Genomic DNA, 25383 nt, shown 5'->3' on the forward strand with positions numbered 1-25383 from the left:
CAGCTTTGAGAGGTCGCAATGACTAGAAAAGCGCTATATAAGTACAGTCCATTTACCACATTTACTCAAACCATCATTTTTAAGTTTGTGGTTCCCAACCTTGATTCTGGACCTCTTCAAGTTTCAGCAGAAAAGTTTAAGATTTAACACGACAACAAAGAAAAAGCAATAATTTTTTTTATTGTGTATATTTTTTCCTAAGTTTCCCCAATTTTTGCTTCTTTCTTGTGCAATGCAAAAAGGTTTACCTCTCTATTCCTCCAAAAATATGAAAAGCGTGGTGACTTTCGTAAGCAGCAACTGCTTTGTTTTAATTCACTCGATCTTACTTCTGATAATGGTTTCTACTGTATGTCTCTAATCTGGTTTTGTTACATTAATACTGCTTCTGATACTCCGTCCAACAGCTTTTAATATGAGTAAAATGACAGGCTTTCTAAAAAATTGTCTTAATACTCCGCTCAGTATGCCAACTCAGCCACATTAGTTAACTAACCTTTTCTGGTTGAAAGTGTGTGTGTTGCACCTCTGACCAAAACAAGTATCATTTATGAACACTGCTAGAAGTTCTGCTGCATTTACCACACATAAACAGTGATGTCATGGTGTACACACCCTGAGTATTTCACTGCAATAAGGTTTGCACGTTAATCACTGGATATCTTTGTGTCAAGTAATTTCCCAAAGTCATCAGATTAATGATTATAATAATAATCCTGAGGCAATAATTGTAATGAACAGTTTAAATTACTCTGATCCTGCCTCGCTCTGTATCGCAGATGTAATTAGCAAATGAGGCATTGATCAGTATTGTTCATCTGTTGTGCTGGACTTGTGCTGTACTCTGCGTTTTGACTGTGCTTCTGCTTCTGTGGGTAAAAAGGTAAAAACAACACACTGAGACTGAAGTTCTGAGAAATGGGGGCGACCGAGAGATTCATACAGACAGAGATAGAGAAAAAGACTCAGAGAATCTGCCGTTTGATGTGTGGGAAGTGTCACACTCGATAAGGGATCCATGAAATAGGTGATTTCACAGTGTCCCTGTGAAGCCCTGCTGAATAATAAAGTGTTGGTACTCGTGATGAGGAGGGGTGAAAGGCAGGAGGGAAGATGTAAAGGATAGAACGACAGGAGGGAGGTAGAGGTAAAGGAGACAAACTATGGAAAAGAAATGATGAGATGTTTATGATAAGGAAATAAAAGGTTTGGTGAAGAAAGAACTAGAAACATGGTGGTCAACATTAACTGCTTGCAACACTCTGGAGCCGCTTGACAATTTTAAACATGCAAGTCATATATTTGCACTGCTTTGATGTTGCCTTTCATGCCAATGCACAGTTTTGATAAGGTGGCTTGCTCTCAACTTTTAATAAGTTGTAGAAATTCATTTAAAAAAAGAAAGAAATATCACTTAACTCAAAACCGAACTATCCCTGCAACCTAATGGCATTCCAAATGTATTTACTTTTGACCATGCCTTGTGAACAAAACTACAAAGGCTTGAGTTGCAGGAACAAATATTTGACACAGAGAGACAGTGTTTTTTATGAAACCAAACAATGACATTAAATTGAAATAAGTTTTGAAATCTTTATTGGCTATTAATTGTCAATAATAACATACAATTTAAACATTTGTCAGCCAATAAGCTTGATGTTGCTTGGCGTTGAAGCACAGCATTTTTGCAGTCTATTTATCTGGCCATTTGGTTTTCACGTTATTCACACTGTGCAAGCACTGTGTTGCACACATTATTTTTTACTGTCAGTGACTATTAACCAAATGAAACGTGTTGCATTATCGTGGGTGGTAAAAGTAAAGAATTAACCGAGTTCTCAGCCATTGTGTGTTAATTTTACTTTGGGCATATACAGTATATAAAGAATGGGGGCACTGGAGTGTTTGCAGTGGAACTGAAATTAACTTTGAATAGAAAAGGATTTAAGGAGATGGATCAGAGCAGGGGGGATATGAGAATGGAGAGTAGGTATGAACAGAGTGGCCATGGGGCACATGAAGGGGAAGGAGTATAATGCTTACATTTTTGGGTTAAGGGTGATCTGATCATTTAAGTATGGATGACAACAGTCCTGATCTATGTGTTTCTAGATAGCGATCAAGGGGAACCTGATGGTACATGGAAGATGAGCGCATCTTTGGTACTGTACAACCTTAAAAAAGCTGCCTCTCTTCGTCTCCAATCTCTCTTTCATTTGTTTTCTGGACCTCTGTTCCTGTCATTCTCTGAGGGTAGTTAAAGGATAATAAACCAGATAGTTGAAGGTTTATATTGATTTTGGTGATGCTTCAGACAGATAGTGGTCTGAGAGGCTTATGTTCTGCACTGTGATAACATTGCTCTTATCTAAGGCGTGAGGCGTTACACTGGAGGCCTGCACTCATCCACTGAATAGCCTGAAACGTTTTTTAACCTTGTCTTCATGAAATGGAATGTTTCACAGCCTCAGGCTTGATTTTGGAGGAGTGTATGTTCATTTGTGCTCTGTTTTACCGTATTGGTGGTTCTCATTAGCAGATGTAACACGCACTGGAAGAGTTTTCACAGGGAAGTGTGATTCCACTATCTTCACTGTTGCTAAAATGAAAGTGTTGTTGGAACCCTATCTACACCCTTCATCATGTCTCCACTTCTATGTCTCTCTCATAATATCTCTTGCTTTTTCCATTTTAGTCAACCCACTGGCTTGTCTTCATCCCCTCCTGCTCCTTTAGCGCTTGCCTTTCTTTTCTCTCATCGCCTCCTAATTCTCCTGCTGCTTCTGCATCTCAATTATGGCAGACTTTTAAAGACTTTTTTGTTTAGTCTCAGCCGTGGAGCTATGGCACTAAAAGGTGTCACATTGCCCCGAAATGTGCATCTGTTGACTAAGATGTGACTTTGTTTGTTAACTTTGTACATGGACGTGATGCATGATCTGATGACGAGATCATCAGAAGCACAAAAAAACATCGCAGTAGCTATATAGGGAGCTTCAAACTTGCACATTTTGCAGCTTGTAATATTGTTACTAACTAAAATAAGAGTAAGCATAATTTGCTGGAATAAATGGACAAATATATTTTTGTTGCTGAGTAGTCTATTGATCAATCAGCTGAAAATTCAACTATTTAAAAAGTAGATTATTCTTTGAAAAATTTGTGTTTGCTGCAGCCTTAGTTTTTTATGTTTTGTTTTTTTGGTTACATAAACTCAAACCCATACTGGTTTGTGTACCAGGCTTAAAAATCAGTACACCCTCGTGTGACACCTTCTATTCAAAACTTTTAATTTAATATAGCAAGGCAAACTGCATCCATTTTTGGAGGATTTAAACTTAGATTTTGGTGTTTTGTTACCCATTAAGCTGCTGGGAAAATAAACCCTCTTTCTCATCTTTGCATCCTAGCATTTATACCATTTAAGCATCGAGTGTGTTGTACGGTTTCTGGTTTCAGGCTTTTAAGATGTTGCGGATAACACTTCTGTGTGACCATGCACTCAGTATACAGTTACTGTGTTTGTTGCAATGATTTATTCCCTGTGGAGTTCTGCTGAGGCTATTGAAACCTTAACAGTGTGTAGCAATTGCTGTAGCACACACACACACACACACACACACGCACACACACACACGCACACACATACGCACTCAGGATGTTGCCTTAGGGAGCATTTTGCCTGGTGAAAAGCTCTTTATGTGTCAGAGACTCTCAAAGTGTCCCTCTGAGATATGGGCTAACAGTTACAACAGTATGGTTTGATGATTGATCTAAAATCCCGATAACTTGACTTCCAAACGTATAGAATAAATCACACACACAAAAAACAAATGACATACTTGAATTGGAAATTTTGCAAGTTTAGAACAACATATAGTACACACATACACACACACAGTGCTGTTCCGCCCTGTCGGGTCCGCCATCTACACTGATGCCATTTCACTTCTGTTAGGCCTCTGTTACTACCTCCGGAGCTGGCTCAGAGGCGGAACGACTTCGCAGTGTAAAAGGGGCTTAGGTATCTGTTGTTGCCTGTTCAATTTGTCAACCTATGTGTAACATTTTTTGCAGACTACAAAAATCGGAACGATGACATTTCTGTGCGAGAGGTATAGATTCAAAGTTGTCTTTATCGTCTCCTTTGCCAGAATCTAAGCAAGGTATGAATGGATAGGTAAATTAGGGACAGATGCACCTTGTGACCTTTTGTGATGTTTATTTTTTATATTTCATTTTAATTTAATAAAGTTCAATAACAACAGAGAACATATATATCTGCTCATGTTTACATCAGAGAATGGGGTATCATCAAAAGAAGACACATTGATGGTGGTATCCAACAGATTTTTTTTTAACTTTAGCAGCCTTTATTTTGTGTTTCATCACAGTTAACTAGCCAGTTATATCAGTCATGGTAAATATTAGAATGAAAGAGATTCATTTAATGCATCAAACTGCTGGATTTTTACAACTCAAGCAAGTTAATGGGGTGAAATTGTCATTAGTCTTTTAAATCTTTGTGTGTACAGCACCTTCCCCAGTAAGTGTGGTGAGAAAAGGTCATACGGAGAAGAGCAGCATCGCTCTTTCTTGGGCAGAGCCTGATCGGCCCAACGGCATCATCCTGGAGTACGAAATCAAGTATTTTGAAAAGGTAATAAGCTTATCAATTGTTATTTGGTTCTGTTTGCGCTACTATGCTTATGTGCTTTTGATATACAGTATACTGAATGTATAATGAATGAATGTTTGTAAAAGCAGAGTGAAATTTCCCAGAGGGAGTCATCCCAAAGGGATCAATAAAGTTGAGTCTAAGTCTAAGTCTAAGTCTAAAAGATTGAATTTCCCCTCAGGGATTAATAAAGTATATCTACATTCCATGCAACTTTACATAATATGCCATGTTCCAGATATTTATTATATTTTTATAAATGTTTTGATCAGGTCCATTGAGAAAACCTTCATTCAGTCTTTCAGACTCTTTTAACAGTGCTGCATGATTTTGGTTTCTTGTGTTGTAGTATTTTTTTAAGTGGGACTTTGGTAAAGACAGCAATTTGATCCTTCTATTCAGATCTTTGTTCGTGTGCCCTTCTTCTTTTTCCTCTTTTTCATTCTCTGATGTCTTCTTCTCTGGGAAGGTCAGAAAAAAGGTATACAGGAGAGCAGAGCACTATTTGTGGTCAGTGGTTAGCTAATGGCTTCTGGCTAATGGACAGGGCATTTAGCTTTGTTTAAACCTGATGTGGTTACATTTGGGAAACTGATACTTACACACATGCACTTGCACACACTCCTCCTTCACATACTGCAGGTAGCACAACCAGGAAAATGTGCAGAGAAATAGGAACTAAAATTTCAGCTGAATGAGTACCACAAAAACATCAAGGCTACAATGATGATTGTATGTAAGTGAATGAATAACACTAACTCCCTCTTCTCTCTCCTGCCAAAGGAGCAAGACTCAAGCTACACTATTATAAAGTCCAAGGAGACTGAGATGGTGGTGGAAGGCCTGAAGCCCTCTTCAGTCTACATCTTTCAGGTCAAACATGGCACTGATAAATATTAATGTGGACAAAAATAATTAATTATTCAAATATGTAGTGATACCAAAAAGCAGTTAACTTCAGTCTGATATAAATAAGCAATTACAAAGAAGTTCATGGATCAAAGTCACGTGTAGCAAATATAAATGTACAGTTTATGAAAAAATTATCTGACATTAACTGTAAATGTAATTGGATTCACCCCATTACAGGTGCGAGCCAGGACCTCAGCAGGGTATGGCGCATTTAGCCGACGTTTTGAATTCCAGACCAGCCCTTACTGTGAGTATACACGAGGAAGAAAATGTGTGAGCGAGAGCATGACAAAACAAAAAGTGTCAAACTGTACGTGACACACACCTGCTTTTGGAGGCTGCACCCACTACAGACGCCAGCTGTGGTTTTGTGCAGTATGTGTTTTCTCAATTCTTTTCTTTGGCAGTAACTGCTACCGGTGAGCGTGCTCAAGCTTTGATAGTAGCTGTGGCCATTACACTGGCTTTGGTCCTACTGGCAGTCGTTGCTGGATTCCTGCTCAGTGGACGGTAAGAAATAAATACACATAATGAACTTATTTATTGAGGAACCATTAAATCCATGTAAATACAATTATTTTCACTTAGTAAAGTGAACTTGTCATGCACTTCTCTGTGTATGAGGACATCCCAGTGTCATTTTGAACTGATATTCCTGTTGCTGAGCAGCATTTTGGAATTAGATGCATGTCTTAGGTTAGAGTGTTGTAATTTGTCAGGGCTAAGTGTTGTTTTTTTAAGTTTTAGCAATACAGTTTATCCATACAAGCCACTGAAGTCTCTGGTCTTGTGACACAATGTTGCTCTGTTACACGTTAGCACCCTTTACCCCATACATTATAAACCACATTATTACTGAATCTACACGCCTCCCGGCTCATATGACCTTCACTTAACCTTGTCTTGTGATTGATACAGCTTTTTTTTTTTCCTCGAATCCGATGATGTCCACACATGCTCACACACCACATACACAAAAGCAAAAGCCTATGGCAAGGAACTGTATGCTCACAGAGAGAAACATAAACTGTTAAGGACATACAGCGTTGTCCTTTTCATTCAAGGAATTTTGCCTGTGGCCCATATTAGGAGACATACGCATGTGACTTCTATATCAATGGAAGTCCCTCAACCTCCTTATGTCTGTAAAAGTTCATTGATCTCTTGTACCTTATTTTATCACTGATTTTTAATATGCAGTGTTATGTATTCAAGTGAATTAACATATATTTATGTCCAGTTCATTTCGTTGTACCATAAGTAGCAAAGCAGAGGGCAGATTGTGTATTGATGTTTACAGCTATAGTCCAGTTATCTGTTCATCCACACATCACTCCATTCATGCATTTGTATTATTAATCATTGCATACACACATTTCTTAATTTAAGTCATTTAGTTCATTGGCGGGCTGTCGCTCAGTGGTAGAGTTGTCGTCTCTCAATCGGAAGCTTGGGGGTTCGACCCCTGACTGCTACAGCCTACATGTCGAAGTGTCCGTGGGCAAGACACTGAACCCCAAATTGCTCCCAAAGGCATAGCCATCGGGTATGAATGGGCACAGATCTGATTGGAGATCGGCACTTAGCCTGTGCCATCAGTGTGTGAATGGGTGAATGTGACATGTAGTGTAAAAGCGTATACTGTATAAGTACAGTCTATTTACCATTCATCCTTACTTAACAGTTTATTTATCTATTTATCAATTTTTAAGAATTATCCGATGAATAGATGTTGGGGGCTCCCAATTTTCAAGGATTTAAAAGCAAATCAGAAAGACACAGTAGGGATTTTGGTTAAGTCGAACCAGGGTTAAGGATTGCAGTTGTTTGGGTTTTGTGTGGGGGAGGAGACACGGAGAAATGTCAAATTTTCCAGTGATGAATGTGGGACAGAAGCACTCCAACCACTGTATATCCCCTCCCCTACCACCCCTCCTGTATGACCCTCTAGACTACGCACACATGCATAGACAACCAGCACACGTTTGGACACACAGACACACACACACACACACACACACACACACACACACATACCCTATGAATCATGCATGCATGGGTCAACATTCACACACATACGCTAACACACATGTAGGAAGTTGGAGGGCAGACTGGGCATTGAGCGTGCTCAAACCCCTTGACTCAACATATCCAGCAAACTAAACACCCTCAGGCAGACACATGTACAAAACACACACACACAACACACAGACTCCCCTCCCCCAGACTATCCAGCTGCCCATATCAAACCCCTCGAGCCAAGCCTGGTTATCCTACAGAGAGTCAGATGGGAAAGACTTGGACCCCTGTCTGTGTGTTTGTGTGTTGTTAATGTGTTTATGCACTTTTTGTCTTTAACACTGAAACAAATTATGAAAACTCAACATCATTTTGATGACTATTGGTTTAACAAAGGCAGAAAAGCAGATTAAAATATTACCCTCACAAATACAGAAATTTGAGTGTGTCTCTTATCCGTCCTGTTAGTGTCATAGGTTTGTGTGTGTTTGCATATAGGATCCAGTTGAAAAGCAAACCTGCTGTTTAATCTGGGTTATCTATGCTTATCTCTCATGCTGCCTGTCAAAATATTGACATACCGAAGCTTTGAGCATGCATTAAAATGAGAGGATACATGGACATGCCTTCTCTTATGTGAATGAGACAAAAGTATATGATATAGATGCATTATTGATTTAAAGAATTTGTCTTTAATGTCCTTTTTCAACCAAAATTCTATGTTTGGTATGTGTCCTTAATTAAGAAGCACAAGACTGCTCTTTCCTCTTCAAATTCAAATTTGTTCTGGTGACAAGCAAGGACCTTCTTAAATAAAAAATACTCTGGTAGTAAAAAACATGCTGGTAGTTTTGAGCATGTTCATAAATAATCTTGAAACCTTGCAATGTAAATTTGCAAATAAGGAAATGAACGGTTTATAGATCCAAGTGTAATCTTGCCCTCTGTTGGCCAGAATTTGCGCTTCGATGTCTGGCAAGTTTTGTGCTATCTTTACTGTGATCTCTATTTGGTAACCTTTCTTTGAGTGGAAATGTCACTAAATGCTTTATAGATAGATGGTAAGGATAAATGCATATACAGTATATTTTATATTTTCTGCTAATACTAGAAATTAATAATGTATGCATACAAAATATATATATATGTGAATAGAACAGCTGAAACTTACCTGCAAGGTAATTTATTTCTCTTTTTTTTTCTCCATAATTCTGAATGGTTTTCTACAATTACCAAAAATACTAGTCAATGCTTTCAAATGTGTACATAACAATACTGAGGCAGTACATCACAAAACTCTGATGTACTTGTGTCTTCTCCCTTTCAGACGTTGTGGGTATAGCAAAGCAAAGCAAGATCCTGAAGAGGAGAAGATGCACTTCCACAACGGTCACAGTAAGTTAGGAAAACCTAAACTCATTCTGTGTGTACCGGTATATGTGTGTTTGTGTATGTGTCTGTAAGGGCAAGTACATTTAAAGTTTATTCTATATAGTAGATAATTCAGACAGCGTTCCTCTGTGTGACCCCCAAGGCAGATGCATGTGTGTGTGTACAGTTGACCATGTTTTGTACTGGAAGCTATTCTTTAAATGGCACTGCCACAAGTCTGCTCTATTGCAGCTATGTTGGCAGAGGACACACAAAGCTATGATGACTTATATGCCATGACAGCTTATAATATCTGGCCACATTTTTGGCATTGTATCCTGTTAACCATCTGATGGCATCCAAGCCAGTTGTGATCGGTCCATCAGCCAGAGTGTGGTTTAAGGTCATATTTATATATACTGTAAAAGAAAAACAAAAAAGGCTTCATTAAGTTAAAGATGTATCATGCACACAAAAAGTGACTGAAAGATTTTCTTTTTTGGGAGATGAATAACGGTATGAACTGCAGTTTTTTGGGTTTTTTGTACTGTATTTTATATCCAAGATGCACCAGCATCTAGCACAAGTTATTTTAGTTTGAGGGATGTATTTCAAAAGTTTGAGTAATCAAGGATTCAGCAATAGAATAAGTCGGAAATAATGATAATTAGGGGTTGAATTCTGCTGTTATTTTATTTCATGTATTTATATCATAATATAAAACATTTTTGTATGAAAACTCACAATTCAAAGTTAAACATAAATATTTGGAAAAATGTATTATACAAAATAATTCTGCCCTTTGATTTACCTTCAATGCCATTATACAAGCAAACATTTCAAAGGGAAGCTATCATAAACAATACGCTGACATATTGCACATCTTAAATTTTTATTATAGCAATCATTCAAATGCTGGCAAAAATGATTAAATCATCAAATATACTGTAGCAAAGTTACATTTTCAGGTTTATAGGGGTGGGCAACCCATCCAATTTTAATGTTATGTATACATGCATTGTATTGTGGATACAAGCCTGAATATGTGTTAATAATAGTGTTGATATCTAAATGATTGTAATAATACCATGCATGTGTGTCTGCAGTAAAGTTCCCTGGGGTTCGTACCTACATTGACCCCCTCACCTATGAAGATCCCAACCAGGCAGTGCATGAATTTGCACAGGAGATTGATGTTTCGTTCATCTCCATAGAGAGGATCATCGGAGCTGGTGGGTCAACTTGCAGTGACTGCGTGTGGTACTGTTTTATAACACACTGAACATACAGTCATAACGCATATGAATATAGCCTTTTTTTATCCAGTTGTATAGAAGTCAACCACTTTCTCATTAACTCTACAATTGTGCTTCACATTTTCTTCAGCCTGCATATAACTGTGTCATTCATAATGGCTTTCCATTGTAGAGCACATTTAGACACAGTCAATTAAACCAAACATTGTGCTGGAAAATGACAGTTCCCATGGCTATAAACTGTGTTTGTCCTCTGCTTACAAACATGTTGATTTGCAACATTTGTTTGCCTCAGGTTTTTAGCTTTGCAGCAGTGAAATAAGCTTTTCAGTATGTCTCTTATTTTGGTTTCAAGGTTCTTATCTGTTATCATTATAAGCAAGTGTTAAGTGATGCTCTCAAGAACAGGGGTACGTTCGCTTGTTAATCAAGAACAACACTGGATTTAAATTGGTAGATATATAAAAGCTATAAAAAATATATATATATTTAAAAAAAAAAAAGAAAATAGATATTTTTCACAGCTTTGCGTAACATTCAAGAGAATGAAGAGTTTGTTGACATGAAATGTATATCTTGTTTTATGAATCTTTACAACATAACTACATTACAAAGTGAACTTTTAGATTAAGGTCCTTGTGCAAGGACTGTCTTGCCATTGGACAAGACTCAAGGTGGGCTGAATTATGAGGCCGTAGTAGAGCGCTGCGTTTTTCCTCAGGGGAGTTTGGCGAGGTGTGCAGCGGACCGCTGAGGCTGCCAGGGAAAAGAGAGATGCAGGTTGCCATTAAGACCTTGAAAGCAGGATACACTGAGCAGCAGAGGCGCGACTTCCTGTGGGAGGCGTCAATCATGGGCCAGTTTAACCATCCGAACATCATCCGTCTGGAGGGTGTGGTCACCAAGAGTAAGTCATCAGCATTGTCCTACCTCTTTAGATTCAACACAAATTATTTTGCCATATCATTTTGAGCTCAAGTTTGACCCTGTAGGATATATAATGTTTGTCACAATGCAGATTTCTGGGACTCCTCATCAGGCATTATAGTAGAAATCGTATGCTCCACATCTCAGGTTTACTTGTCCAATTCTACTCTGAATTCTTTAGTGTGTAAGATGTTCTTTGTCAGGGTTTTTTAACATCCATCATACTGAGATGTGCTTCAACTGTGGTTTAGCAGTCTTTAGTCAATCTTACTTTGGTATGTACATTGTGTTGATGATGGTCATTTACAGGCTCTACCATACTATTGATGTCATCAAGTAGTTCAGTAACGGGAAAAATTAAAGTGAATATATTCAAGAAGGCTCTGATATTGTCGATCTGAATAGCTAATAGAGAAGTGTCTAAAAAGCTAGAAACAGCATCTTGTCAGCCAGGTCAGTTATTTAATATAACAAAGTTCTAGTGTACTGTTATCTATCTAACATTAAGCTTATGGCTCAACATCTTTCCTTTGTCTCAGAATGTATTATTGTTTTGTTTTGATGTTTATTGTCATATTTTGTTTTTCAGGTAAGCCAGTGATGATCATCACTGAATACATGGAGAATGGATCATTGGACACTTTCCTCAAGGTAGGATATTGCAGGACAAGTATGCTAAAGAAATGGGTCATGGGAAATCTATGGGCATGCAAGTAAAGGATTGCAAGGTCAAGGGTAGAAGGACTTTTAAAAAGGGTAGTATGTTAATCATAGGAAGAGCACCTTACGCCGGGAACACACCGGACGCCGAAGCGCCGCGAATAGCCGCGGAGCGGAGCCCGTTTCTTTTCGGGGCCCATGTTAACCGATTGTGTCGTTCACACCAGACGCGCCGCGGCGCGCACCTCTGCGGCCGGCTCGCGCCCTGCAGCGATCGTTTCGGCGTCTGGTCTATTTTTTGCGTGAGCCGCGAGCGATCGCGTCAATCCTGGCAGGAAGTCACACATGAAACAACGAGAGAATCCGGTCAATTTTCAAAATTAAAACAATTTTCAAAATAAAACACCGCGATTGACAAATGCGATGTTATATTTGTGTGCTTTTATATATTTGTCAGTATCTAAACAGAGCGCGAGAGAGATGAAGATACACACAGACACACACACATGGATATAGACACAGACACAGGCACACACACACACACACACACACACAAGAAAGAGAGAGACACAAAGTGGACTGGCTATAGGGGGTGCGGGCGGGGTGTCAAAACACACACGTAAACAGAGAGAGAGAGCAAGAGAGAGAGAGCATGATTAAAAAACAGCTCCAAATGTGAGTAAACGACAGCTGAGGAACGGGGCGCTTGTCGACCGGCGCGGAGAAATGCGCGTCTGGTGTGAACGGAAGTGCTCCGGCTCGTTGCGCGGCGCTTCGCAGCGCTTCGGCATCCGGTGTGTTCCGGGCGTCAGATGAAGAGGAGTAAAAATCTCTCAGATGTAGAATAGTGTTGGGCTGAAGTAAGTGGCAGATGGGCAAAGTTTGACAGCCACTAATGACATATCAAATACAGAGAACACAGAGATGGAGAAAAATTGATTCTCTGGAAAGTAAAAAAAACAAAAACTCGGCACTGTTGGCAAAGAGACCTAGAAAATATGAACAAACATGAGCACTTGGGGCTGGAAATATATCGACAATGTCCAGCCAATTTGGACTTTATTGAGTGAAGAAGATAGGGTATAATGGAGAGACAAGCTGGCAAATCTCAGAATCAAGTGATCCCTCACCGGAGCACTTCAGTCTATTCAGTGGTTACAATAGCAATATGCTCAGTAGGCAGACAAGACTTAATCCTGCATGAAAAATGGTTAAATTCCTACAGCAGATGGCTAATGGTGAGATGAGGAAAATAAGGTAAATGCAACATGGTAAATGCATATTTCAGTAGAGCAATTACGGGAATGTTGGGGACATGACAGTAAAGGATAGTGTTTGGAGGGACAGGTTTGAAAGGTAACGCATTACCTTAACATTCACAAGAAGTTGTCACCAAAAATGTGTGAAATGAGATAAGACTGTTAGTAAAAAGACAGAGGAGGAGTGGTGGAGATGTGCTTTATGGTCACTTGAAACTGCTGACATGACTGGTCTGTGTGCCTTGGAGAGTAATTCTGGATGGCAAAGGAGAGGCAGAGGAGCCGGGGGACCAGCAGGCGGAGCAGCATAAAAAAACCCTGTGAAGTAATTACATGGATGGCTAGGGTACTGAGGTCGGTAAATGACACAGACATGAGAGAAGCAGGGGCTGGACTGGGTGCTGGATTAAGTGTCACAGCTATGGACAATGCACCATAAGGCTCATACCTTACATGTTTGGCTTAACATCTCATTTCACATGTAAGTGGGATGTTCTGCTGTAGATCAACTGTTCGTTCATTGGTATCGGAAGGAGCTGCAGCTTAAGCTAAAAGTGAGAGATGTCATTGGAAGTAAACTAACAGGGTTTTCATATTATGCAAAGTGCAGGAGCAGTATAATAATAATGTATGAAGGCTAACACCTTCTGTAGTGTTAAAGGGATAGTCAAGTTTGTTTGAAGTGAGGTTGTATGAGATACTTATCAATAGTAAGTGTACTACATATAGTGGATACCGGTCACCATGCCCAGTGTTTAGAAACCGGCCAGAGTGCAGCACGGAAGCTAGGCTATATGCCGCTGCAGATAGGGTCAATTCCACAGGTAATTTATCCACTTATAAGGACATCCCACCTAAAAAACAATAGTGGTATCGATTGTACGCTATATTTGAATAATTCACCATGTTTCACTTTTCAGTAAGAATGCCTCTTTGTTTGGCACTACTTTGTGTGGCCCGCAACACATACGTACATACAAAACAACTTAGTTTTGAGCCTTAGCGTTCACCATAGAAGCTCCGCTTTCTGAGCACGGCGTCTCGTGGGTGAGTTTTTCTTGATTGCGCGCCTTCTCTGTTCAGACAGGGCCAGGCTAGGGAGGAAACACATCTCGACAGACACACTGAGTTCGACACAACACCGGCATCAACTGTATGTAGTAAACTTACTATTGATAAGTATCTCATACATCCCCACTTCAAACAAACCGAACTATCCCTTTAAGCTCTTTGAAAAAATGTTTGTAATGTTTAATGTTTTTTGTTGCTGCATATCCACAAAATCAGCAAGACAAGACAGCGGTATTGCTTTAAGCATCAGGTGGTTACATTGTTGAAATGATTACAATATTTGTGCATGGCAATAACTGAATAGTGGCAGTTAGGGGAAGATCATGGTTATGTAACATAAACAATTTTCAACTTATGGTTAGGATAAGGCAATAAAAACCAAAGGGTCACATTATAAAAATATTTGTTATTGACTTGGTTACTGGTTTGTGCTGTAAGTGGAATTAAAAAGGAACTACTGCTAATGTGTCCAGAAATATAATTTGGCTCATTGTTGGTTGGAAACAACACGAAGTTTGAAAATGGGAAAAAAATTGAGCTATGGAGTAAAAAGAAAGCAGCCAAAGCTTACATCATTACCAAACAGACTGTTGGGATTGATTCGTATTTTCGATAATGTATGCTCAAGGTTTTAAAAAAAAAAAAAAAAAAGGTGGAATAATAAAAACTCATGAAATCAACTCAAAAAATCATGAATCTAACAACTATCTAACAATTTAGTTCTTAATTTGTTCTTGGCAAAGGTTTTTTGTCACATCATTCTTTTTAGGGGTCCAAGCAGTGCTGTCTGCTGTGGGAGCCCTATTGTTTTTCTAACTGTTCTTTTACTTGCTCTTCTTTTTTCTTCTTTTTCTGCTTCTTCTTCTTCTTCTTCTTCTTCTTCTTTTCTTTGCTAAAACTATAGGAAGAAAACTCACCAAATTTGACCAGTAGATGCAAATTCCACTAACGTCTCAATAACAAAACACTCATTGACCCAAAGATAGTGCTATAATAACATCATTATATCATATCATTTAAACCTCTTAACTAATCTGCATCTTTCCATCTCAAAAATGTTTTATGACTTACTTATTTTCTTAAAAGGCTATTTTTACTCCTCTCAGACAGCAGAGTCAATCATCCGGAAACTTTGTCAGGATTATCTACAGACCTTGCTGATCTGAAGTTTTCAAACATCAAGACAAGACACATCAATTTGCTTTGATGTTATACATTTTTTAATATGTGTCTTTAAGTGCAAGTCAAAATTGGCTCAAGTGATTAAAACCAAACTTGGTGCTTTCATTTGTATGCTGGGTTTAGACTTTACTACACAGTTGTGAGTGATTCTGCCCCTAGAATGTGCCAAAAAACTGCAAGATTATATCTCCTAATCGGACATGGATTCTTATAAAATTTGTTTTGAACATTCTTCTGTACTGGCTTCGTTGATGCATAAAATTTGGAAATGACTTTGAAATGAATACATTTTTATTTTCTCTGTCTCAACTTAAAATGCTCACATGTGATGTCAGCAACAAGATGTAGAATTTATTTAGAAACTTGTTCTTATTCACATCTCCCACTTGGCTGTGATAAGCTGTGCTGCCAATTAGTGGTTTGCTGAAGGTCAAAGGCTGCAACCCAACCACTTCCAAATGATTGAGGAGCCTTTATTGAGAACTACTTTGTTACTCATTAGCATCTGCCACCATGTTGACGAACTATTGAAGCTCAGAGAAGTGGCAGCTCTGTACAGAAATTATCCAAGTTAAAGTTAAGATCATCCTGTGAATTTCTCCCTCCTGATTTTCTTCCACTCTTAATGCCAACTGTTCATTGTTCTCATAGAGTGTATACAGGGGCTTATGCGGTATTGGAATCATATTTAACAAAGATGTTTTTTTCTTTTTGTCTCTTCTTTTCTTCAGAAAAATGATGGTCAGTTTACAGTTATCCAGCTGGTTGGTATGTTGCGTGGCATCGCATCTGGCATGAGGTACAAATAGAAGTCCACAAACACAGATTGTATTAATGAACATATTAAGGCTTAGGGCACAGTGTAAAGGTATAATCCACTCTTTTGTTTTGATCATTGTAGATACCTGTCCGATATGGGCTATGTCCACCGTGATCTTGCAGCTCGCAACATATTGGTCAACAGTAACCTAGTGTGTAAAGTGTCTGATTTCGGCCTGTCCCGAGTCCTGGAAGATGACCCGGAGGCTGCATACACTACGCGGGTAAGAGTGCATTTTTGTGTATCAAAGATAGGGCTGTAAATACTTCTTGTTTCAGCCTTAAATGCTTGTCACAGTTCCAATTGCTTGTTTTGTCTGACCAACTGTCCAGAACCCAAATGTAGTTTTGACACATTAAAGAGGTTCAGCCAGAAAAGTTCTGGCTGTTATGCTTAATACACAATTTAAGACATTAATCTGACACTGTCCACAACAATGTCTTTGAGGACTTTTATATATAATCCGGTGTGTACTTCTATGTGTGCGCAGAGATTGTAGCATTTCAAACTTTGGATTAAGTGGAAAAGTCTTACACAAGAGTCCTTCTGAAATCTAATACACACACACACACACACACACACACACACACACACACACACAAAGACAGCAGCAGCAGGTTTTAAATTGAGCTGTATGGTCGTAGGCTGAGTGGTGTCCTGTCAGCCATAAAACGTCTGCTTCCTGCAGGAGAATGGCCAATTAGTACTTTCAGTCTCTACAATACTCAATTAGCACTGGGTCTTGCTGCCTTATGCCAAATATCCTGTCACTCACCTCTCACTTCCAGGCTACATCTCATTTGCCACCACCCCCCATCTCTCTCTATCTGCTTCTCCTGGCTCTCTTTCCCTGACAGAGCAGTGAAAATAACACAATCCACACCCTTCAAATAATCAGACCCTGATATATCCTGCTGCTGTGTTCATCAATACTGCATCAAGCCAATTTCACCACTCATCAGCTGAAAACACATTTTCCTGTGAAACTCAGCAGTCATCCTGTGAACTATTCTATCTTTGCAATGAAAGCATGGTAATGAAGATGGGGGAAAAGCGTAGAGGGATCTCTGCTCCCCCAACAATTAATATAGGGAATTTTAAAAAGAAAGTGAAACTTGGTATCATCAATGTGTTCCTTAATTGGTATTCATTAGTATAATTGTGGGTTGGACCACATACTGTGTATGCTTTGCGTAAAAAAATGTAAAACTTTTGTATGACTGCAGCTGTGATGATGGACACTGCAAGGTAAGTGTTGCACTGAGGTGTTGGCAATGTTAACACATCACGGTTATTTCTATTAAGCAACACAACATGGAAAGCTGAGGTTACATTTAAAAAGCCTAGTTTTATTTACATACATCAAGGTCTTTGCATAATGTTGGAAATGTTCTTACATGTTTTTACAGGGTGGGAAGATTCCTATTCGCTGGACAGCTCCAGAGGCAATCGCATACAGGAAGTTCACCTCTGCCAGCGATGTCTGGAGTTACGGTATTGTCATGTGGGAAGTGATGTCATACGGAGAAAGGCCATACTGGGAGATGTCCAATCAAGATGTGAGTTTGAAGTGGCATTCAACCAATATAAATTTTTATAACCTTTGGGGGGTGCATGTAAAGAAAGCAGTATATACAAGGGCCATGAAATCTCCCAAAAGTCCATTTAGTAGCTGTTCTGGAGCTTTCAATCTCAACACATGCTCTTCATCTGCAGGCGGAGTTTGCCCTGTTGTCATGGAATTTTAAGATGCTCCTTTCCACTTTTTCTCACTTATTAACACAATATATCTTATTAATTTATTAAAAACTATGTATAAAAATGCCTACTTAAAGGCAGTACATATTGAATACACTTCTATACTGTACTTTTACTTGTACAGCATGAAATCACGGAAATCACAGTCATTTTAGTTTGTGAGCAAAGTCTTTACTTCCATAAGAGTTAATGTTAGCACAAGGCCGTCTCAATTATTCCTTGGGAACTTAAATGTTGATTAAAATAGGTTGGGCTTTGCTTGAACCTATTATTATTAATGCGTATCTTGTGGAGTGGAGTGAAAGGTGTGTGCAAGCAAAATAGTAAAACAGGTGAATAATCACGAGGTGCAGTGCTTAGCACTTAACACTATCACTTATAAACAGAATGAAACTGTTTATTTCCTGATTTCTGTGATATTCATGATACTTTTTGAATAATTTTCCCTTATGCTAAATTGTTACACTTGTAAATTATAACTGTTAAGTGATGCATTTGCAGTGGCAAATAAGCTCTGCTCAGCAAGTAACCAAATGACCGGCATGTGTCTGTTCGTCAGAGAGGCAATGAAGAAAAGTGAGTCACAGAAAAAGAGGGTGAGGAGGGAGGAGGAGAGGGTAGCACCTATATTACAGTGTGTCTTGGAGGTCATTTTAATGAGGAGAACTGTAATCCTGTGACACAGCTATGAGTGAGGATGTAGCATTTGATTCAGACACCACACATGCACACTTTTCACACCCACTGACACACACACACGCACACACAGCAACATATGCACGTACAGCCCTCCAGTGACCTCTTCATCCTCTGCTTCAGACCCCTCCTTCCTCCTTCTGGTTATTAGGCAGTCTCAGAGAAGTCTAGAGAGAGGGAAGAGAGGAGTGGAGAGGAGAGGAAAGGAGAGGAGAGGAGGATGAGGGGAGAGCAGAGGAGAAGACGTTTGATGTTTAATTGAAAGTGTTATGCTGGATTTTCTGTGATCTGCGGCAGAAAGTGCAGGCTCTCACACTCTCTTTCTCTAAGCTCTCTCCTTCTGTTTCCCATTCCTGCTCCTCACTTCTTCCTCTTTTTCTCTCTTTTGTCTCTTAAAAATGCAATCTCTGTCTGTATTCTTGCTTGTCTGCTCTCTGCTCGCTCTTTCTTTCTCCCACCTTGGTCTCTCATTTTCTTCCTCTGATCTTTCCTCCCTGCCAGTCAGCTATGTGTAGTTCTTCTCCCTCTCTGCACGTAGCAGTGATTTGAAGCTGCGCTTCTCTCTTACGCTTTGGTCTTGTGGGTGCCCTTTTATGCATTCATGTGTATTGGAGTGCTATCACGTCTGTCTTTTGTGTGAATTTGACACAAGTAAAGGCTGTCATGAACTCAACAAATCAATTCCCTCTAGTGTCTTGCACTGGCAGAACTAGGCTGAGAACTCCAGCCTGCTTTCTACTGCAGGGTCTAACAGAGAAAGCCAGGTTTATTTATTATTCATCTAACTCAATTTTCCCCCTAAACATATCTGTGAGTGAGTGCTGCATCTTTTTAATGCAGAAATGATTAGCTGAGCTTTGCAATGTGTCAAATAAACAAAACCAAAAAAATTGTGAGTTGCTTTATTCACCCTGGCAGAGGATTCATTTTTTGCATGCTTACTTCATGGAGGTTTGAGTGCAGGGTCAGACAGAGAGCAGGTGCATCCCTGAAGCAAATATCAGCTTTTGGGATTTTGCTCTGGAAAACATTTAGCTGAAGTTTGTTGTGATCTTGCTGTGAAAAAGTTATTACATGTTCAGACATCAAACAAGTTTTATCCTCTCCATACCCAGAAAATAATTTAGTCTTCTTCAGATTTCAGAACTATGCAATGGATTTTTTTTTTTCTGTCATTGTCATCAATGATAGAACATATTCCCATCCTTGTGGTGTATTTTGGATCATCATGCTACCCCATTGCTGCCTCATTAAATACACACAATCAGTAGATTAGTAAATGGTGTTCACTGTGTGGACAAAATTGTGTCAAATATTATTCAAAATCCAGAATCAATTGAACAAACGGATCTTTTAAGATTTAGTAACTGCATGACTTAGATGCAGCTGACCAAAGGACGATTGGTCTAATAGTTTCTAGAGTCTAATAGCATCTTACATTGATTTTGCCCCCAATCCTTCAAATTTTTAAATGTTATGTCGAAGTGTTCTTGGCCAAGACACTGAACCCCAAATTGCTCCAGGTGGCATAGCCAACGGGTATGAATGTGATAACTGATTGACAGGTGGATACTTTAGGTAGCAGCCTCTGCCATCAGTTTATGAACATGTGTGTGAATGGGTGAATGTGGCATGTAGTGTAAAAGCAGCTTTGAGTGGTCGCAAAGACTAGAAAAGCGCTATATAAGTACAGTCCATTTACCATTTACCATGAGTCAGCTGATGATCAGTCTTGCATAGTCCTTGCATAGTTGTTGGAAGATGATGATGATCTTGTTGTAACAATTGAATATTGTTACTTTATGCTTATGTAGAGTTTAGCATGTATTATGCATGTATTTCTATATAGTTGTATTGTATATGTATTTTATTGTTTTATGTTTAAGTCTGTGTTTTCCTGGCTGCCAGATTACCACTTGGGGATAACTAGATTTACATGTGGGGGGGTTATTGCTCTGACCAAACCCCAAAGCAAATCTCAACTTGCAAATTAATCTGTTGTTACCATTGTCTCTCTGCAGGTAATAAAAGCAGTAGAAGAAAGCTATAGGTTGCCGGGTCCTATGGACTGCCCTGAGGCTCTGTACCACCTAATGATGGACTGTTGGCAGCGAGAACGCAGCAACCGCCCCAAGTTTGATGAGATTGTCTGTCTACTAGACAAACTCATTCGCAACCCCAGCTCTTTAAAAAAACTGGTCAACTCCTCCCACAGGTATGAATTCAGATCACACAACATTTCTCTTTAGAATATGATACTTTTCTTAAAAGTGGACAATAAATGTTTGTATACAAATCTCTATCTTACAGGGATAGTTTTGATTTTGAAGCAGGGGTTTATGAGGATACTTATCAATCATCAGTTAGTGTCGCCACAGTTGATTGTAATAAGCATGGCCCCTGCTTAGTTACAAAAAGCTAAGCTAGTGTGCCTTATGTGTAGGAATACGGGGAAATACAAACTGGTATTTTTATTTAGTACGTATTTGATAGGCTGAAATACATTTTGCTACAAAACCTTTTGTGGGGGTAGTCAGTGGGCTTTCTCTAGCCCTCTTCGATAACAACGTACTATCTCTTTAAAATTGAATGGCAAACAATCCTTTATATTGAAGAAAAGCTATAGCAGGTAGTTGTTGTAGTATCTCTTTATTTTTTTTCAAGCTGTACGCAGCTATCTGACATTAAGTTGTGAATATCTTTTTTGTTTAACCTTTTTATGAAAACTTTGAATTTACTTAATACTTCAGGAATTAATTTGCATACCTAGTTTTTTGTGAAAGACTTCTATGTTAATGTATTGTTTTCAAGAAAAGATGTGTTGTTTTTTGCCGTATTTTTTTTCATTTATGGAAATGCATTTTTTTAAATAGGTATTTTAATTCTAAAGTGAATTCCTGCACCACCAGCAATTGGCTCATTGTTCAGATAAAATGTAAATAGAGTTTCTATTGAAGTGTTATGCAGCTGCCTAATAACATCAGGTTGGACCTACTCAATAACTTCTGCATTCCAACAATGAAGAGGAGAGAAATAAATGAAAGTGGTCCTTTTTTCTTTAATCAACTCATTAGTGTGAATTGTATTCAGCAGGATATCTTTTGATTATCTCAATTTGAAGATTCAATTAGTATTTCCCCACTATGTGTATCCATTGCTTTTGTGTGAAATAGCACAAAACGGCTATATAAGTGCTCTGAAGCAGGCATTTGGTACAACGCCCTAATTACCTGAGTTTCTTTGCAGATATAATGAAATATTGTCGGATATTTTGTCCTCCTTTCTCTTTTCAACAAACACACACAAAAAGATACATAATAAATCAATGCCACGTCTAACAGCCCATGCAATAACATACACTACCAGTCAAAAGTTTGGACACACTTTCCCATTCACTTGTATGAGAAAATACGTTTGACTGGTAGTGTATGACAGATTAATAGGATGCTTACAGGGAGAGTTGTTATTCTACATGACACTCCTGTTCTAGCTACAGCGTGGAGAATATTCTTAGCTAGCGTCAACATTTCTATTTGATAGCATGGAGAATTTTTTTTCGCATATAGAGTGAGCTGAATAACACAGATTGGACAACTTTTCCAGCTTTGGTTGATGTTGCATGAGCAGCATTATGAAATCTGAGTGGTAACTATGAGAACTTTTGAGCTCTGGACATCAAAATGTGGTTGACTGCACAGTAAATTCCACTCCTTTGCATTTGTTGTAACGATGTGGGACAGGCTAGCAACTATCAAGACCATTAATCTGATAATCTGTCATCCTGAGAGTTGATACTTTCTCATATACTGTATGTATGATCTCATGCATTAACATGCTAACTGTCTTACTGTGTCTTTTACTGTATCTTTATCCTTGTACCAGAGTTTCCAACCTGTTAGTGGAGCATGCAAGTGTAGAAGGGGACTGCAGCACACAGAGCCAGACTGTAGGGGAGTGGCTCGACTCCATCAAGATGGGTCGCTACACTGAGCTCTTCATGGAAGGAGGTTACTCTTCATTGGAGACAGTGGCTCAGATGACATCAGAGTGAGTAGCCTAACATAACATCTTGCCATACATATAGTTTGGGTTTTAGATATCTATCTCTTTGATTTGTGCTTCCTTCCTTATGCACTAGAGCTAAATGGAATACCCTTTAAAGTACTAAATTAAGTATTTTGCAATGATCTAGACTCTAATGACAACTTACATACAGCACATACAATTTAGACATCCTTTATAATTAAGCTGTTTACATGATCCCAACATGTTGAAGGTCAAAGTAAATTGAAAATACAGGATCTATTACAAGGTTGCAAGCCTTTGAAAAAGTTCTATAAAGCCAGCCCCCTTTTTACAACTAAGTGCTTCTATGTGGCTGCAGAAAATCAGACTTATGTATGCATAACTTAAGAACCATCCAATAACATCATATCAGTATTACAACACAAAATAGCTTAAATCAAGGTCTCTAGAGTTGACATGTTGTTTGTTTGCTGTTTTTCAGGGATTTGCGAAGAGTGGGAGTGAACCTAGCTGGACATCAGAAAAAGATTATCACTAGCATTCAGGAGATGAGAGTCCATATGAACAACACCAACTCTACTGTAAACATCTGATGCATACGTAAAGGCAGCACACACACATGTACACATCACACACACACGTTCACACAAAACAAACAAACATACAATTTATGGACCTAGTATGATGGAAAGACAAAGATTTGCTGTTGGACCTAGAGCAGCTAAGCACTTTCTACTGACAAGGAAAGCCAGTGTTTATGGATCTAAACTGGAGGAACCATATTTTTGTGGTTCTGGTGTGTGGAGTTTGCTTGTGGTGTCATTGGGGATTTTTGACATTGCAGCACTAAAACCAAACTGAACTGAACTGAGTGGTGCTACATGAAGGAAAGATGATGGTGAGCTAAACTTAACTGAAACCAAGTTAAGCTGTTCAATTGAATTATTCCATTTGTGTGAATCTTGGGGATTCTCATATTTCTTGCACTGCTTGGATTCTCTCGGATCAAACATAAAACAAAACTGCAGATCTGGCTTTGAGAGCAACAAGCACTTTTTGACAATATCACAAATATGGGAGTTTCAAACAGCAGGCTGTAACTGAACTATGTCAGCTTGTCTCAGGGGATCTGAACCCAGTGGCTCTGATAAGTACTGACATTCTCTATGGTGATTTTCTCTGAAACAACACTTCCATATCCAGTCATGAATTGAACACCAGGCAGGGTAAATGAGTTATTATGGACCAAGAGAAAAATCTTCATGAGTTTCACTTTTTGCTTTGCCATGCTGATGTGCTTTGGATTGAGTTTTCCTGTCTCAGGCAGGTCTTCATGCAACAAGCCTGCAGTTGTTATCGAGCAGCTCATGGAAGGTCAAGACTCATATTCTGCAATATGCATTTCATTACCTCCCAAAACAATGCAAGACAAGACTAATATGGCAACCATATACTTTAATAGGCTGAAATGTCAATACCACAAAGTCATTGACAACTAAAAAGGATTGTTTGGGTCTGAACCCACAAAAAATTATGTGAATAAATACAAGGCTTTAGGATAGTATGTAAGTTCTGGCTGAATGTACGTATGGCACAACACATAACACAAGGCTCAGTTGCAACATCAACCAGTTATATTTTATTCATATATGCTGTCGGGGATAGAATGTGGCTATGGAATCATTCTGGTCCTTAAAACCAGAATTGATCTGTTGATTGTGTAAAAAATTTCACTAGCTTCTCATTATCTTTGTAGGGATGTCCACTTCTTACTGAACTTACTCAGCTGTCATCTCCTTAACCATACACATTAATATGCACATGCAGATTCTAACAAGAATCTTTGGATCCTTCACCCAGATTCTCATGAGGCTCTTCCAATAGGATGCAACTGGAACTCAATCCAATGGAAAGTCCTGGAAAGTTAAGTCATCCTGATTAAATATTTTTTCCTTTCATGATGGAACTGCCACTCAGATTTCCATGGAAATGGTCACACAGATTCTATTGGGACGCTTTGCTGATAATGTGTTGGAAATTTTGCTCATTTTGTAATGGAATCTCTCTAGGATTCCATGCAGCCTTCACTCAAGAGAGCACTTCATGGAGCATTCACTTACAACCAACAACCTTCAGGTACCGCATAAAACCCTCAGCAATCTGCTCAGTTCATCAGACTCTTTCTCCACCATATGTCTGCCACACCACAATAAACCTCACTCTTTAAGGACTGCTTAAAAATAAGGAGGCAATATTGATCAACCTGATAATCATTTACTTATTCAAACTTGTTTTAAAAAAAGCAAAAATGATGTTAACATTTTATGTTCAATCAAAAACTCTCTCTTTGACTACTAAGAAGCTTTGTCTACATGTTTTACATTTATATGCTGTATTATATATTTAAAGCAGGGAGCATTGTTCTTCTGTCTACCATCATGTGGACAGTTTGGCATTGATCTAGCATCTCAGAGTAGTACACATTAGTAAATAGTGACAGATATTCTAAATCAGCATTTCTGCTACCTAGACCAAGGCCCCTGTCAGGCAGGGGCAACCAGCACATCTGTCCCCACATTGGCGGGACTTAAAAGGTATGCAGAAATATCCAATATTCATGGTATTTTGTTGGTGATTGTGTGTCCTTTTAAATTTGGAAGACCTAGAAATATTTGCAGCTCCCCTATATGAGGTGGCAATGAATAGTATGTTGTCTCTAAAAGCCAGAGAAGTGTGCACAGGGATTGT

At 38.8% G+C, this 25383-nt stretch overlaps 1 protein-coding gene across 1 annotated transcript in view; it reads left to right on the plus strand.

Annotated features, from left to right (window-relative positions):
• Nucleotides 1-24998, plus strand: part of LOC138602096 (ephrin type-A receptor 5) — a 58355-nt gene extending 33357 nt beyond the window's left edge. Inside the window, exons 6-19 of the mRNA XM_069673487.1 lie at nucleotides 4536-4660; nucleotides 5462-5551; nucleotides 5768-5837; nucleotides 5998-6100; nucleotides 8937-9004; nucleotides 10087-10212; nucleotides 10958-11143; nucleotides 11753-11814; nucleotides 16067-16134; nucleotides 16237-16378; nucleotides 17565-17714; nucleotides 20631-20824; nucleotides 22492-22656; nucleotides 23117-24998. Of these exons, the coding sequence (XP_069529588.1) occupies nucleotides 4536-4660; nucleotides 5462-5551; nucleotides 5768-5837; nucleotides 5998-6100; nucleotides 8937-9004; nucleotides 10087-10212; nucleotides 10958-11143; nucleotides 11753-11814; nucleotides 16067-16134; nucleotides 16237-16378; nucleotides 17565-17714; nucleotides 20631-20824; nucleotides 22492-22656; nucleotides 23117-23228 (1661 nt within the window). The 3' untranslated portion in view covers nucleotides 23229-24998. The remainder of the gene's footprint in view (nucleotides 1-4535; nucleotides 4661-5461; nucleotides 5552-5767; nucleotides 5838-5997; nucleotides 6101-8936; nucleotides 9005-10086; nucleotides 10213-10957; nucleotides 11144-11752; nucleotides 11815-16066; nucleotides 16135-16236; nucleotides 16379-17564; nucleotides 17715-20630; nucleotides 20825-22491; nucleotides 22657-23116) is intronic.
• The last annotated feature ends 385 nt before the right edge of the window (nucleotides 24999-25383 follow it).

This window comes from Semicossyphus pulcher, unplaced genomic scaffold, assembly GCF_022749685.1.
Source record: "Semicossyphus pulcher isolate SPU_LCO1_2020_fin unplaced genomic scaffold, fSemPul1.0.p SCAF_22, whole genome shotgun sequence".
NCBI classification, from domain to species: Eukaryota; Metazoa; Chordata; class Actinopteri; order Labriformes; family Labridae; genus Semicossyphus; species Semicossyphus pulcher.